This window comes from Cherax quadricarinatus, chromosome 6 (assembly GCF_038502225.1).
Source record: "Cherax quadricarinatus isolate ZL_2023a chromosome 6, ASM3850222v1, whole genome shotgun sequence".
NCBI classification, from domain to species: Eukaryota; Metazoa; Arthropoda; class Malacostraca; order Decapoda; family Parastacidae; genus Cherax; species Cherax quadricarinatus.
The window spans coordinates 8,032,041-8,047,434 of record NC_091297.1 but is presented as its reverse complement, the minus strand read 5'-3'; the positions used below and the strand labels follow the sequence as shown (position 1 = coordinate 8,047,434).

The following is a 15,394-nucleotide window of genomic DNA, read 5'->3' as shown; positions in this document are numbered from 1 at the left end:
AAGTCCATCTCATTTACTCCATGGCAGAAGGCTCGAACCTGTTCCTCCCATGAATGATAAAGAAATCATAGAGGATCCTACTTATTACGAACCTGAGCAACTCAGACGTAAATTCAAACACCTTAATAAAGTGATTGAACGTTGGGAGAAAATTTGGCGAGAAGACTATCTCACCTCATTGAGAGAACACTTCTATGGAGCTGGTGTTCCTGAAAATCATAAGTCCTTAAGACCTGGTGACATAGTGATTATCGACAATGATGGTCCGAGGTCCCAATGGCCACTTGGAAAAATTGTGACCATATATCCTGATGCAAATGGAATCATCAGGACAGTTGATGTTTTGAGCAAAGGTGTAGTGAATAAGCGGACAATAAATAAACTAGTGCCGTTAGAATTACACAGTGTTGAAAACAAAATTAGTGATTCTCCAGAAACCACACAGACTAAAGCTGTTCAGAAAAGACAAGCAGCAGTGGTGGCGAGTGAGAAAATCAAATTAATGTTAAGTGATGAATAGTTCACCTGCAGCGAACCTCCGCCGCCCCCCAGTGTGGAGAAATTTTCTCCAGGAGGGGGGTATCAGCCCCCTTCAGCCCCTTTCAGCCCCCTTCAGCCCCCTTCAGCCCCTTTCAGCCCTGAGGGGCCACTCAGAAGGGGCGAGCGTCTTGTTTACTGCTAGAGTGAGTAATTGATCACAGATGTCGTATGCGTAATCAAGTGACCTCCGCTCCTTGCAGGGGTGTTGCAACGTGTATTTTTATAAGAGACAGTACATCTCTTACTTTAGCAGGACAATTAAGGAAAATCCTGCTCCCACTTTATTACCATAGTAAAGTTGTACATTGTTGTCTATGATTAAGACAGCAAGAAACAAACATTCTGCTTTGCTTCATCGAGGTGACGACAAGGATGCAAGGTACTAGGTCAGCGTTTTTTTTTTTTGTGCTGGGGCCAGTGACGGCATGGAGCGCTGGGGCGTCGGGCAGACTAACTTTGACTCTACTATGAGACACTGACGCCAGGATAACCAGCAAAGGACACTGATCTGTGCGTTAGTGTGAATAAAGTGTCTCACACAACACAATAAACACTTAGAGAAGTATGATCAGCTTCTCTTGTGATACATTGTGAACAATAAAAACTAATCTTGTTGAACATAGTGTACCAGTGTGCGTTTCCTAGACAATGGAAGACGTGGACATCCAAGGACACTTCAGCTTCTATCAAGTCACCGATATCTGTCGAAGGTGTTGAGAACACCATAGCTCACGTTACAAAGAGCAAGGTATGTTACGAATTTCTTGTAGATCGGGGGATTGCGCAATTCTTGAGTCACAAGGAGTTTGTAATCAACCTATAATCGGCAGTAAGGTGTGGACTTTTGAGTCCAAACAAGTAAGTATGTCAGCCATCATCGAATGAAATATGCTGACATAACACCCCCTAGGGGTAATATACTTACAATTTGTATCTCTTGACAGCCCACTGTTGTGATGGTTTCGACAGCATCTAGACCTCGTCTGCAGGGACGGCTGTGTAGACGATTTGCTGTCATTTATCAGCTAAGTGTTCATTATATAATTATATCTTAGCTGGTAAGGCCAAATTCTCAACAATAGATACTGAAATTTTATGAAAGTTGTGTATAGCTTTTATTAGGCCAAAACTGGAATACGGAGCAGTTGTATGGTGCCCACGTTTGAAAAAAATAGTTAAGTTAGAAAATGTTTAGAGAAGAGCTACAAAATGGCTGCTAGACTTGAGCTATAATGAAAAGTTGAAAACATTAAAGTTACCCATGTTGGTTGATAGCAGAAAACTGGTATACATAATGACTATATAAAAGGTATTGAAAGCGCTCATAACAGAAGATAAAGACGCTTTGGTGGTAACCTGGAGGATGAATAAGACTCACGTGCAGCACCCAGGTGTTGCACATGAGTCTTATTCATCAACTTGATGATTAAATATGTTATAGTGAATGAAGAGAACAACTACTGAAGCACTGACTCAATTTTCAGATGCTCTTATTGAGTCATTAAGTCATTATATATTGTAATATCAGCTGATTTTCGTAACTCATTATCAGCAGAATTTATGAGTGTGGCACTCTCTCTCTATATAACTAAGTTCCCTCTCACTGACCATTCTGTGTGACCACAGTAGCGACACAGGCGCTGCCTCCTACGATCATAGAGACACACAAGGTCCATCTCCTGCCCCAGTACTCCATCGACGGCCACAAGAAGAGGTATGTGGGTAACTCTGCCACACCAGCCAGGAAGAAGTTGAGGTAAGCGTCCCCTCCCAGGGACGGTGCGTAGTAGGAGAGTCCTACATATACTGAGGTGTTGGTGAACCTGGTGGGGTAATGCACATTATTACTGGAAGATTATGTGAGGAGGAGGAAGATAAGTATTCCTTCCAGAGGTGGAGCCGTGGGTAAGTGGCCAGGGTGTTGGTAACTGTATTCAAGAAGATAGTTTAGTTAATTAGCTTCGTTATGCCCCACATGCCCCTCTTACGTGTGGTATTCAAGGGATTGCTGAGGCCCGTAATGGGCCCAAGGACTAGACCCCAACATTTGAGTTTGCTAAGCAGATTACAGTGTCTATGAACTATTTACAAATTTCTTGACTCCGGAACAATAGAACAGAATTTACAGATATAAATTCTGTTATAAAAACATTGTAGTGTATTTATAAGTAGTTATTAAGAGTGGGTTGGAGCTCCCAGTATATATGTACCAAGATATGGTTGAAATGAGGCAAATTAAGGTAGTCATGAGTTATATAAATTATAAAGCAGAAGGTATTTTTCCATAATGACGGTAATATGGAACTCTGGATAAAATGCTTTGACATATCTTAAATATTTGTGAGAGAGAGTTGTCTCTGAACTCATGAATCTTGTGACATTAACCACAATGACGCAGGGTGTGACGCAGGGTGTGACGCAGGGTGTGACGCAAAGTTTATGTAGTTACTGCTTGATCTGTTAGTTAGTGATACGCACTCCCCGAGTTGCCTGTAGCCCAGACACAGCCGCCAGGCACATGCAAAAGTCTTCTCGTTTTGAACTTCATTACGTTCATTTATACGTTGCTATTCGATTCACCAAACACACATTAAGAGCCCTTACGATTTGTAGCCCTGACTTTTAAGATGGGGAACTTAGAAAAATCTGTGAAATTGCATCCAACTTCAATACTAACGAATGTTTAACGACAAAGCTTCATTAAGCTAAAAAAATATTCAGTAAGACAGAGATTAACATTGATTATAAGCATGAGAACTTGTCGTTTTCTGTATAAAGTTTAAGTTTTTTTAAAGTATGACAGTTATATATACAAAAAAAATAATTAAAAATTGTCCTAAAGAATCTTTGGGTTGTGCATGATCTTCCCTTGTAAAGGTTGTGAAAGCTTTCATGTAGGACAAACTGGTAAGTCTAGAGACCAGAGTTGGTCAACATAAATAAGCAACAACTACTGTACAATAATGCAATGTTGTGTTCATTCAAGGGATACACGTCAGTGTGTAGATTGGATTAATACCAAAGAATTACTTCTCTGTAACTCAATAATTCAACAAAATTTTGTGGAATAATCTCTTATTAACCATGCACAACATATTTCAAATTTGAGTTTTGACATAAAAAAAACTTGACAGTTTTATATTCCAGAATATTGTTCATGATGTTTAAGATAAAAATATTTTTCACAAAAATAATGTTTTTTTGCCAAAAGAAAAAAATTGTCTTAAACTATTATACATGTCTTGGAAAGTGTATGTGTGTGGGAGGTTGGATTATGGAGTGACATTCATGGAGTGGACCAGTGAGTCTACTGCAGTGCTCATCAATACTTACGTTTTTTTTGAGTTAATGGCCTAAAATATTAAATTTGAATTACCCATACAATTTTTTCCCTATCTTATTGTTTAAATATCATTATCTGACATTGTTAAACAGTTTAGAGGCTCGACTTATTTCCAACTTGCTATTTTATCGGAAGCAGTTTATTACTGAAACTGTGAAGCAGTAGGTTACCTACGTGTAGCAGCTCCACTCACTGAGTCGTCGCCTCTCACTCAAATATTACATTACTGTGTAACATAAAATTTGCTTCTCTTTTCTCTTCTTCCTTTCCCTCTGAAGATGTGTATGTAAGCACATGAAAGAGCTCAGATTTTTCCTGTTTATTTTCCACTGTGGTAGTTTTTATGTGAGAGGTCACACGTATTGCGTTTCATTCTTGATTTCTTCCATATATATGTGTGGATATATATATATATGTTATCAACAAATTTTTTTTTGAAAATAAGAAAAGTTTTGGAGTGAGATTAACAAGCTGAGGAAGCCTAGAGAACAAATGGATTTGACAGTTAAAAATAGGAGAGGAGAGTTATTAAGTGGAGAGTTAGAGGTATCGGGAAGATGGAGGGAATATTTTGAGGAATTGATAAATGTTGATGAAGATAGGGAAGCTGTGATTTCGTGTATAAGGCAAGGAGGAATAACATCTTGTAGGAGTGAGGAAGAGCCAGTTGTGAGTGTGGGGAAAGTTCGTGAGGCAGTGGGTAGAATGAAAGGAGGTAAGGCAGCCAGGATTGATGGGATAAACATAGAAATGTTAAAAGCAGGTGGGGATATAGTTTTGGAGTGGTTGGTGCAATTATTTAATAAATGTATGGAAGAGGGTAAGATACCTAGGGATTGGCAGAGAGCATGCATAGTTCCTTTGTATAAATGCAAAGGGGAAAAAGAGAGTGCAAAAATTATAGGGAGATAAGTCTGTTGAGTATACCTGTAAAGTGTATGGTAGAGTTATTATTGAAAGAATTAAGAGTAGGATAGCAGATGAACAAGGAGGCTTTAGGAAAGGTAGGGGGTGTGTAGACCAGGTGTTTACAGTGAAACATATAAGTGAACAGTATATAGATAAGGCTAAAGAGGTTTTTGTGGCATTTATGGATTTGGAAAAGGCGTATGATAGGGTGGATAGGGGGGCAATATGGCAGATGTTGCAGGTGTATGGTGTAGGAGGTAGGTTACTGAAAGCAGTGAAGAGTTTTTACGAGGATAGTGAGGCTCAAGGTAGAGTACATAGGAAAGAGGGAAATTATTTCCCAGTAAAAGTAGGCCTTAGACAAGGATGTGTGATGTCACCGTGGTTGTTTAATATATTTATAGATGGGGTTGTAAGAGAAGTAAATGCGAGGGTCTTGGCAAGAGGCGTGGAGTTAAAAGATAAAGAATCACACATAAAGTGGGAGTTGTCACAGTTGCTCTTTGCTGATGACACTGTGCTCTTGGGAGATTCTGAAGAGAAGTTGCAGAGATTGATGGATGAATTTAGTAGGGTATGTAAAAGAAGAAAATTTAAAGTGAATATAGGAAAGAATAAGGTTATGAGGATAACAAAAAGATTGGGTGATAAAAGATTGAATATCAGATTCGAGGGAGAGAGTATGGAGGAGGTGAATGTATTCAGATATTTGGGAGTGGACGTGTCAGCAGATGGGTCTATGAAAGATGAAGTGAATCATATAGAATTGATGAGGGGAAATGGGTGAGTGGTGCACTTAGGAGTCTGTGGAGACAAAGAACTTTGTCCTTGGAAGCAAAGAGGGGAATGTATGAGAGTATAGTTTTACCAACGCTCTTATATGGGTGTGAAGCATGGGTGATGAATGTTGTAGCGAGGAGAAGGCTGGAGGCAGTGGAGATGTCATGTCTGAGGGCAATGTGTGGTGTGGATATAATGCAGAGAATTCGTAGTTTGGAAGTTAGGAGAAGGTGCGTAATTGCCAAAACTATTATCCAGAGGGCTGAGGAGGGGTTGCTGAGGTGGTTCGGACATGTAGAGAGAATGGAACGAAATAGAATAATTTTGAGACTGTATCAATCTGTAGCGGAGAGAAGGCGGAGTAGGGGTCGGCCTAGGAAAGGTTGGAGGGATGGGGGTAAAGGAGGTTTTGTGTGCGAGGGGCTTGGACTTCCAGCAGGCATGCGTGAGCATGTTTGATAGGAGTGAATGGAGACAAATGGTTTTTAATACCTGACGTGCTGTTGGAGTGTGAGCAAAGTAACATTTATGAAGGGGTTCAGGGAAACCGGCAGGCCGGACTTGAGTCCTGGAGATGGGAAGTACAGTGCCTGCACTCTGAAGGAGTGGTGTTAATGTTGCAGTTTAAAAACTGTAGTGTAAAGCACCCTTCTGGCAAGACAGTGATGGAGTGAATGATGGTGAAAGTTTTTCTTTTTCGGGTCACCCTGCCTTGGTGGGAAGATGGTAACGCAATTAATGTAATGAATACAAGGTGAATAATTATCCGGAAAATAAGCGAAGAGTTACAGTGTCAAACTATATTGAAACATTAGTGAAGGTGACATGCAAAGGTGAAGATGACTTACAAGGGTGAAGGTGACTTACAAGGGTGAAGGTGACTTATAAGGGTGAAGGTGACTTACAAGGGTGAAGGTGACTTATAAGGGTGAAGGTGACTTATAAGGGTGAAGGTGACTTACAAGGGTGAAGGTGACTTATAAGGGTGAAAGTGACTTACAAGAGTGAAGGTGACTTACAAGGGTGAAGATGACTCACCAGATGAAAGTGATAATGAGTGTCTTGCGACACAGGTTGGGTGTCTTGAAGAGGTCTAAGACACCATAAGTATCGCTGGTGTGGACACCCTCTCGTCCTCTCTGGTACTGCTCCACCTCGTACTTCCTCTAACATCGTAACATTATTATTATCATCATTCTTATTATTATTATTATATTATTATTATCATTTCTTCTTATAATTATTATTATTATTATTATTATTATTATTATTATTATTATTTTTTTTTTCATTATTATTATTATTACTATCCTTTTATTATTATTAGTATTACTATTCTTTTATTATTATTATTGTTATTATTATTATTATTTATTTATTTATTTATTTAATGTCTTTGCAAATTATACATTGAGATTTTATATTTACAATAGTGGGTTGCAATACAAAGAGAGCCTCTGTTATGCCTAGGTATTATGGGCCAACTTAACATTCTTGACTTACAGACTACTTAACACTAAGGATTATATCATAGTTGTACAGTAGGATAGTAATTATTTCATAGTTGTACAGTAGATTATTAATTATAAGTGAATCTAATTTCAAAAAATACTTTTTGTGAAAACAATGATTCAGTTATATTCCTGTCAACAATGGATAATAGGTTCAAGGTAATTGTTGAAGTTATAATGTGGGAGTACATAAGTGAGTGTGTGTGTATGGAGTATTTAGCATTTAGTCTAGGGTGATTAAGTGGTTTTTGAGAAGAGTCTTAAATTGATTTTCAGACTGGGTTACTTTAATATCTTCAGGTAATGAATTCCATATTTTGGGGCCCTTTATGTGCATAGAGTTTTTACACAGTGTGATATGGACACGAGGTATATTAAGTAGAGATCTGTGTCTTGTGTTGTGGTCATGTGTCCTGTTAAGGTTGGTGAGGAGAAGTTTGAGATGAGGGTTTATATTTGTGTGTATTGTTCTGTGTACGTAGTAGGCACATGGATAAGTATGGATGTTCTTAATGGTAAGCAGATTCAGACTTTTGAAAATTGGTGGAGTATGCTGGCGGGAGTGGGAATTTGTTATCGTTCTTACTGCTGCCTTTTGCTGGGTTATTAGAGGTCTTAGGTGATTGGATGTTGTTGATCCCATGCACAAATTCCATATGTAAGATAAGGATATATGAGTGAATGGTACAGTGCCAGGAGAGTTGATTGTGGAACGTAGTACCTTATCTTTGATAGTATGCCTACAGTCTTGGAGATTTTCTTGGTGATTTGTTGTATGTGTGTCTGGAACTTAAGGCTACTGTCAAGGTGGATACCTATGAATTTTCCCTCTGTGAGTCTTGTGACTGATGATCCATTTAGAGTTATGTTTATTTGATCATTTGCAGCTTTGTTTCCAAACTGAATGAAATAGGTTTTATCAGTGTTTAAGGTAAGTTTATTGGTCATCATCCAGGCAGATATTTTCTGCAATTCGGCACTGACTGTGTTTGCTAGTATGACTGTTTGGGTGGGAAAAGACATATGTGGTGTCATCTGCAAATAATATGGGTTTGAGTAGCTGTGATGCATTCGGTAGATCATTGATGTAGATGAGAAAGAGGAGTGGTCCAAGGACGCTTCCTTGTGGGACTCCTACTGTGATTGGTTGGGTGGAAGAATTTGCACCATTTGCATACACATATTGCGTTCTATTGCTAAGGTATGATTTTAGGTAGTTGAGGGAGTGGCCTCTGATACCATAGTGCGTTAGTTTGGAGTACAGCAGTTCATGGTCGACTGTATCGAAAGCTTTACGTAATTCAATGAAAATGCCCATTGGGACTTCTTTCTTTTCGAGTGCGGTATATATTAGTTCTAGCATGTGTAGGATAGCATCATTTGTGCTTTTATTATTCCTAAATCCAAACTGACAAGGGTTTAATATGTTGTGTGAGACGAGGTAGGAATAGATCCGTCTGTGAATTAATTTTTCAAAGATTTTAGAGAGCAGTGGTAAGTCAGATATTGGTCTATAGTTATTCAAGTCAGCTTGGTCACCTCCCTTGTGGATCGGAGTGACCCTCGCTATTTTGAGGATTGTTGGGAACGTTGATGATTCAATGGATTTGTTAAAGAGCGTTGCAATAATTGGTGACAATACTTGAGAAGCTTTTTTGTACATAAAAGCAAGCAAGTTGTTTATGTCTCCTGCCTTGTTTTTAAGGGTGTTTATGATGAGTGTAACTTCTATGGGGTTGGTTGGAGCTAGGAATAGCGTATTTGGGTAGGTACCTATGAGGTAGTCTGATGGACGGGTGTCTGAGCTTGGTATTTTGTTCGCTAGATTTTTTCCTATGATGGAAAAGAAAGTATTGATTCTGTTTGCTGTTTCAGTTGGTCTGAGTTGGGGTTCATCTGATTTTCTTAGTTTAATTGTTTTGGTTTTGGATAACTTTTTAGTACCAAGAATTTCAGATAGAGTTTTCCAGGTTTTTTTCATATCACCTTTGATGTTATGTAATCTATTTTCATAATGCAATTTTTTAGATCTTCTTATCAGGCTGGTAAGTGCTGACGAGTAGCGTTTAGACTGTTCTCTAGTTATTTAACCCATTCTATACTGTTTTTCATATTTGTGCTTTGTGTTAATGGATTTGAGGATGCTTGGTGTTAGCCAGGGATTATTCAGTCTCTGCTGTGATCTGTTTAGTTTTGGGAGGCAATGTTTGTTTTAGAGGCTTTGGGCTTTTTTTTAGAAAATTATTTATACATTCATTCATATCTGTATATATGTCGAGCTCATTTTGCCAGTCAGTGTTATTCATAGCTGCTATAAAGTTGTTAACTGCTGTCTCGTGGCAGTTTGCCCAGATTAGTTATGAGAAAGGTTGGGTAGTGGTCTGTAGTGTTGTCTGTGATTATGCCTGATTTTAAAGGGGATATGGTGTTTGTCCAGATGTGGTCTGTTAAGGAGATGCTTGTCTTGGAGATTCTTGTAGGTTTAGATATTGCTGGTAGCAACAGGCAGTTACTCATTGTGTTTGTGAATTCTGTTACTTGTGGGTCCTGGTCGTGTAGTATGTTTATGTTGAAATCACCTGTTAGTAGTAGGTGGTTTTTATTCATGTGTACATCAGTAATCATGTTTCCTAGTTTTTCACTAAAGTGGTAAATGTTTGACTGTGGTACTCTGTAGATGTTTATAACTGTGAGGGTTTTTTTGCAGGTCTTTTGATTTAAATTTGGCTATGATATATTCTCCGTGTTCATCCCTTGTGCAAGATTTATTGATAATTAGAGTTGATTTGAGTAGTATATAGCTGTTCCTCCCCCTTGCTGGTCTGTTCTACAGTTGTGTATGGCCATGTAGCCAGGAATGGTATAGACATCTGTAATATCAGGCTTAAGCCAGGTTTCTGTGAGTGTGATGCTTGATATATTGGTATGGAGGGAATTGAGTAATGCTGTGAGGTCATCATAATGTTTGCTCAAGGATCTGACATTGTAGTTAAAGATGGTTATGTTATTGTTTGCACTGAGTAATGTCTTTGCTTGGTCTGCTGTGTAGTAATTACAGTTGCTGTTTGATTCGTGTAATTCATTTAATAAAAAGTTTACATCAGGATCTATGCTTGTAGTCATATGATGAGTGTTTTTACAAACTAGATTTTCTGAGTAAATTATTATAAGATTTATATTAAATCTACAACTAGACTTATGAAAGAATTAAGTCCGTGTTTCCTTCATAATAATGAGTGTTGAAGGCTCGATCCTCTGGCCTCTCATGGTGGTCCTTGGTGTTGCTAACTTTACAAATTGAACATTGTTACCAAGAAGGATAAAGTTGATGGTACAACTGGGCTATTTAAATCCTGGAGAGTTTACCTGGAGAGGGTTTCGGGAGTCAACGCCCCCGCGGCCCGGTCTGAGACCAGGCCTCATGGTGGATCAGGGTCTAATCAACCAAGCTGTTGCTTATGGCCGCACGCAAGCTGACGTACGAACTACAGCCCGGTTGGTCAGATACTGACTAGGTGCCTGTCCAGTGCCTTCTTGAAGACAGCCAGGGGTCTATTGGTAATCTTCCTTATGTATGCTGGGAGGCAGTTGAACAATCTTGGACCCCGGACACTTATTGTGTTGTCTCTCAGTGTACTCGTGGCGCCCCTCCTTTTCATCGGTGGAATGTTGCATCTCCTGCCGAGTCTTTTGCTCTCATAGGGAGTGATTTTCGTGTGCAAGTTTGGTACCAATCCCTCCAGGACCTTCCAAGCGAATATTATCATGTATCTCTCTCGCCTGCGTTCGAGGGAATACAGATCAAGGACCTTCAACCGTTCCCAGTAGTTTAAGTGCCTTATCGCACTTGTGTGTGCTGTGAAAGTTCTTTGTACACTCTCCAGGTCTGCAATGTCACCAGCCTTGAAGGGGGCAGTTAATGTACAGCAGTAGAGTGTACAGTCTAGAGAGCACAAGCGATTTGAAGAGAATCATCATGAGCTTGGCGTCCCTAGTTCTGAAAGTTCTCATTATCCATCCTATCATTTTCCTAGCTGATGAGGGAGATACATTGTTGTGGTCTTTGAAAGTGAGGTCCTCTGACATTATCACTCCCAGGTCCTTCACATTACTTTTCTGCTCTATTGTATGGTTGGAATTTGTGGTATACCCTGACACATTTTTAATTTCTTCAAGTTTTCCATATCTGAGAAGTTGAAATTTCTACTCGTTGAACTTCATATTGTTTTGAGTGGCCCATTCAAAGATTAGGTTGATGTCCGCTTGGAGTCTCACGGTGTCTTCGATGGAGGTCACTGTCATGGTGATCCGGGTGTCATCCGCAAAGGAAGACACGGAGCTATGGCTTACATCTCTGTGTCAGAAATGAGGATGAGGAATAGAATGGGAGCGAGTACTGTGCCTTGTGGAACAGAGCTTTTTACCATGGCTGCCTCAGACTTTACTCTGTTTACTATTACTCTTTGTGTTCTATTTGTCAGGAAGTTGTAGATCCATCTACCAACTTTTCCTGTTATTAATTTATCACGCATTTGGTGCGCTATTACACCATGGTCACACTTGTCGAAAACTTTTGCCAAATCTGTGTATACTACATCTGTATTTTGTTTATCCTCTACAGCATCCAGGACCTTATCATAGTGGTCCAGTAGCTGGGACAGGTAGGAGCGACCTGTTCTAAACCCGTGTTGCCCTGGGTTGTGTAACTAATGGGTATCTAGGTGGATGGCTATCTTGCTTCTTAGAACCCTCTCAAAGATTTTTATGATATGGGATGTTAGTGCTATCGGTCTGTAGTTCTTTGCTATTGCTTTACTGCCACCTTTGTGGAGTGGGGCTATGTCTGTTGTTTTTAGTGTGTGTGGGATGACCCTTGTGTCCATGCTCCCTCTCCATAATATGCTGAAGGCACGCAATAGGGGCTTCTTGCAGTTCTTGATGAAAACGGAGTTCCACGAGTCTGGGCCTGGGGCAGAGTACATGGGCATGTCATTCATTGCCTCTTCAAAATCTTGTGGAGTTATAATAATATCCTAGATTTTTGGGATGACCAAATTTTGGGTTTCGTTCATAAAGAATTCATTTGGATTGTCGACCCTCAGAGTGGGCAGTGGATCGCTGAACACTGAGTCATATTGGGACTTCAGTATCTCACTCATTTCTTGGCTATCATCTGTGTATGTCCCATCCCGCCTAAGCAGGGGCCCAATACTGGAGGTTGTTTTCCCTTAGATTTGGCATAAGAGAAGAAGTAATTTGTTTTGGTTTTTTCCAATTTCTTTTATGGCTTTTAGTTCTTCTTGTGATTCTTGTCTCCTATAAGATTCCTTCAGCTTAAGTTCGATATTTGCAATTTCATTGACTAGTGCTTCCCTTCGTAATTCAGATATATTGACCCCACTCAGCAGCTCTGTGACTCTTCGCCTTCGTCTGTATAGGGAACGTCTCTCTCTTTCTAGTTTACATCTTCTCTTTATTTTTCTTAATGGAATGTGTCTTGAGCAGATCTCAAGAACCACAGAATTCCTTTTTCTCAAGGCAAATGTTCGGGTCCGTGTTATTTAGGATATCTTCCCAGCTTGTTTCATTTAGGACATGGTTAACTTGATCCCATTGTTTGTTTTTGTTATTGAAATTGAATTTCGTAAAGAGTCCTTCATGACTTTTAACATTTTGCTGGTCCGTAGCTCTGTGTATACATGTCTGTACCTCTATTATGTTATGATCTGAGTGAATTGTCTTTGATACAGTTATATTACGTATCAGATCGCCATTGTTACCCAGGTAACTTCCCAGGTAACTCCCCAGGTAATTCTCCCAGTGTAGACAGTACGCCTACTGCCATTTCTCATAGTCTTCCTTTGGAGCGAGCTTGTTGTGGGCCTAGTTTCCCTGAATGCCCACCAGAGAGCACTGCCTCAAGTTAGACATACGCAGCCATGCCCCGGCCTCAGTCCAAGACCTACGGCCTTCTCGGCAACAAGCTCCCCTCCTGGACTGGTTCAGGCACACCTCACACTGCCCGCTGTGAACCCCCTTTATTCAAACAAAGACAATGCTAGTCAACGGCCGTATATCTCATCTACCTCTACGCTACCCGGCAAGTTACTAGATCAACTCCAAAGGCAGCCCAGGTAACTCTCACAGGTAACTCCCCCTGGTAACTCTCCAGGTAACTCTCCCCAGGTAGCTACCCAGGTAACCCACTCAGGTAATTCCCCAGGTAACTCCCCTAGGTAACCCTCAGATAACTCCCCCAGGTAACTTACCCTGAGGTTGGTCATGTAGTCAGGTGGCAGAGTTCTGCCGTTGACTCTGGCCATCTTCCTCATGATTTGCTCTGCTTCACTCAGTCTGCCATTCGCTATCAGCCACCTGGGTGACTCAGGCAGCACCCTGCCGGTGTAATATACTATATATTTATCTATACTTAACTATATATATATATATATATATATATATATATATATATATATATATATATATATATATATATATATATATATATATATATATATATATATATATATATATATATATATATATATATATATGTATGACCTGGTACCTGCTCCTCCGTCCTCCCAGCTATACTGAAGATAGGTATCAGCCAGTGTGGCTTCATATGTGTAGTTCCACACCACCTGCTTGCCATCTTCCAAGCTTGCAAGGTAATTCCATCTGGATGCTTTTGGTTGCCACTGGATCTGGTTGGTTGGGATTGCTCCCTTTTTTCTGGGCATCCGGCTGTTGCGAGGCTCCTTTGATGATGTTGTTAACCCCTATCATGTCTTGGAATCTTTTCCTCACATCTACGGCTAACAAGACTGTGATACCCAAATCGGTCTGCTGATGCACTGTATCTCTTTTCTCAAAGCTAGAACCTTACATTTCTCTACATTAAACTGCATCTGATACTTCGACCACTGCATCAACCTATCGAGATCTTCCTGTAGCTCTCCAGTGTCCTCGTCAGAATTAATCTGACGCCTTATTTTAGTGTGATCTACAAACTTAATTTTGAAAGAAAAAAATCAAAATACATTGAACATCACTACAGTTTGCATTCAACATCATTTAACACCACCACCTAACATCTAACAACAGGTTTAGTGAAGCATCATAGACTGGTATATAGCAGTCAAGAGAGACGTACCACCAGAATAAGAAGAAGGCGAGAAATGGTATGGTTGTAGCCAGCGCCAGCTGCGTCCAGTCCCTCACCAGGTATGCCACACCAGCCAGAATGATGAGGGTGCATGAGTATGCCACGTTCATGATCACAGTGGAGTAGGTCCTCTGTGACGGCCCCACCAGTTCAATGGCTGCACCAGTCACCAGCAGCAACAGTCAGATGGAATACAGGGCACTAATTTAATTATAGGACAGTCATGTGTGCCCGTGGCATTAATTTGTAACGAGGGTACTGGAGCATTTGGCACTTGTTTAAGTGTAACCCAGATTACGAGAGAATATGGTGCCAGGTTTAGAATAAGTTATAATGGGGACAAAGCCAGGCACGCTAGAATTACCAGTAGTAACATTACCAACTAGCAGTAATAATACCAACTAGTAGTAACATTACCAACTAGTAGTAACATTACCAAAAAGCAGTAATAATACCAACTAGTAGTAACATTACCAACTAGCAGTAATAATACCAACTAGTAGTAACATTACCAACTAGTAGTAACATTACCAAAAAGCAGTAATAATACCAACTAGTAGTAACATTACCAACTAGCAGTAATAATACCAACTAGTAGTAACATTACCAACTAGTAGTAACATTGCCAACTAGTAGTAACATTACCAACTAGTAGTAACATTACCAACTAGCAGAAACATTACCAACTAGTAGTAACATTACCAACTAGTAGTAACATTACCAACTATTAGTAACATTACCAACTAGCAGAAACATTACCAACCAGCAGAAACATTACCAACTAGCAGAAACATTACCAACTAGCAGAAACATTACCAACTAGTAGTAACATTACCAACTAGTAATAACATTACCAACTAGTAGTAACATTACCAACTAGTAGTAACATTACCAACTAGCAGAAACATTACCAACTAGTAATAACATTACAAACTAGTAGTAACTTTAACAACTAGTAATAACATTACCAACTAGTAGTAACATTACCAACTAGTAGTAACATTACCAACCAGTAATAACATTACCAACTAGTAGTAACATTACCAACTAGTAATAACATTACCAACTAGTAGTAACATTACCAACTAGCAGAAACATTACCAACTAGTAATAACATTACCAACTAGTAGTAACATTACCAAC

The 15,394-nt window shown here is 39.7% G+C and overlaps 1 protein-coding gene across 1 annotated transcript in view; it reads right to left on the bottom strand.

Annotated features, from left to right (window-relative positions):
- LOC128691953 (beta-alanine transporter-like) overlaps nt 1–15,394 on the bottom strand; it is a 145,604-nt gene that overhangs the window by 26,778 nt on the left and 103,432 nt on the right. Inside the window, exons 5-8 of the mRNA XM_070082081.1 lie at nt 14,240–14,425; nt 13,353–13,479; nt 6,611–6,738; nt 2,149–2,363 (exon numbers count right to left, since the gene is read on the bottom strand). Coding sequence (XP_069938182.1) covers nt 2,149–2,363; nt 6,611–6,738; nt 13,353–13,479; nt 14,240–14,425 — 656 coding nt within the window. The remainder of the gene's footprint in view (nt 1–2,148; nt 2,364–6,610; nt 6,739–13,352; nt 13,480–14,239; nt 14,426–15,394) is intronic.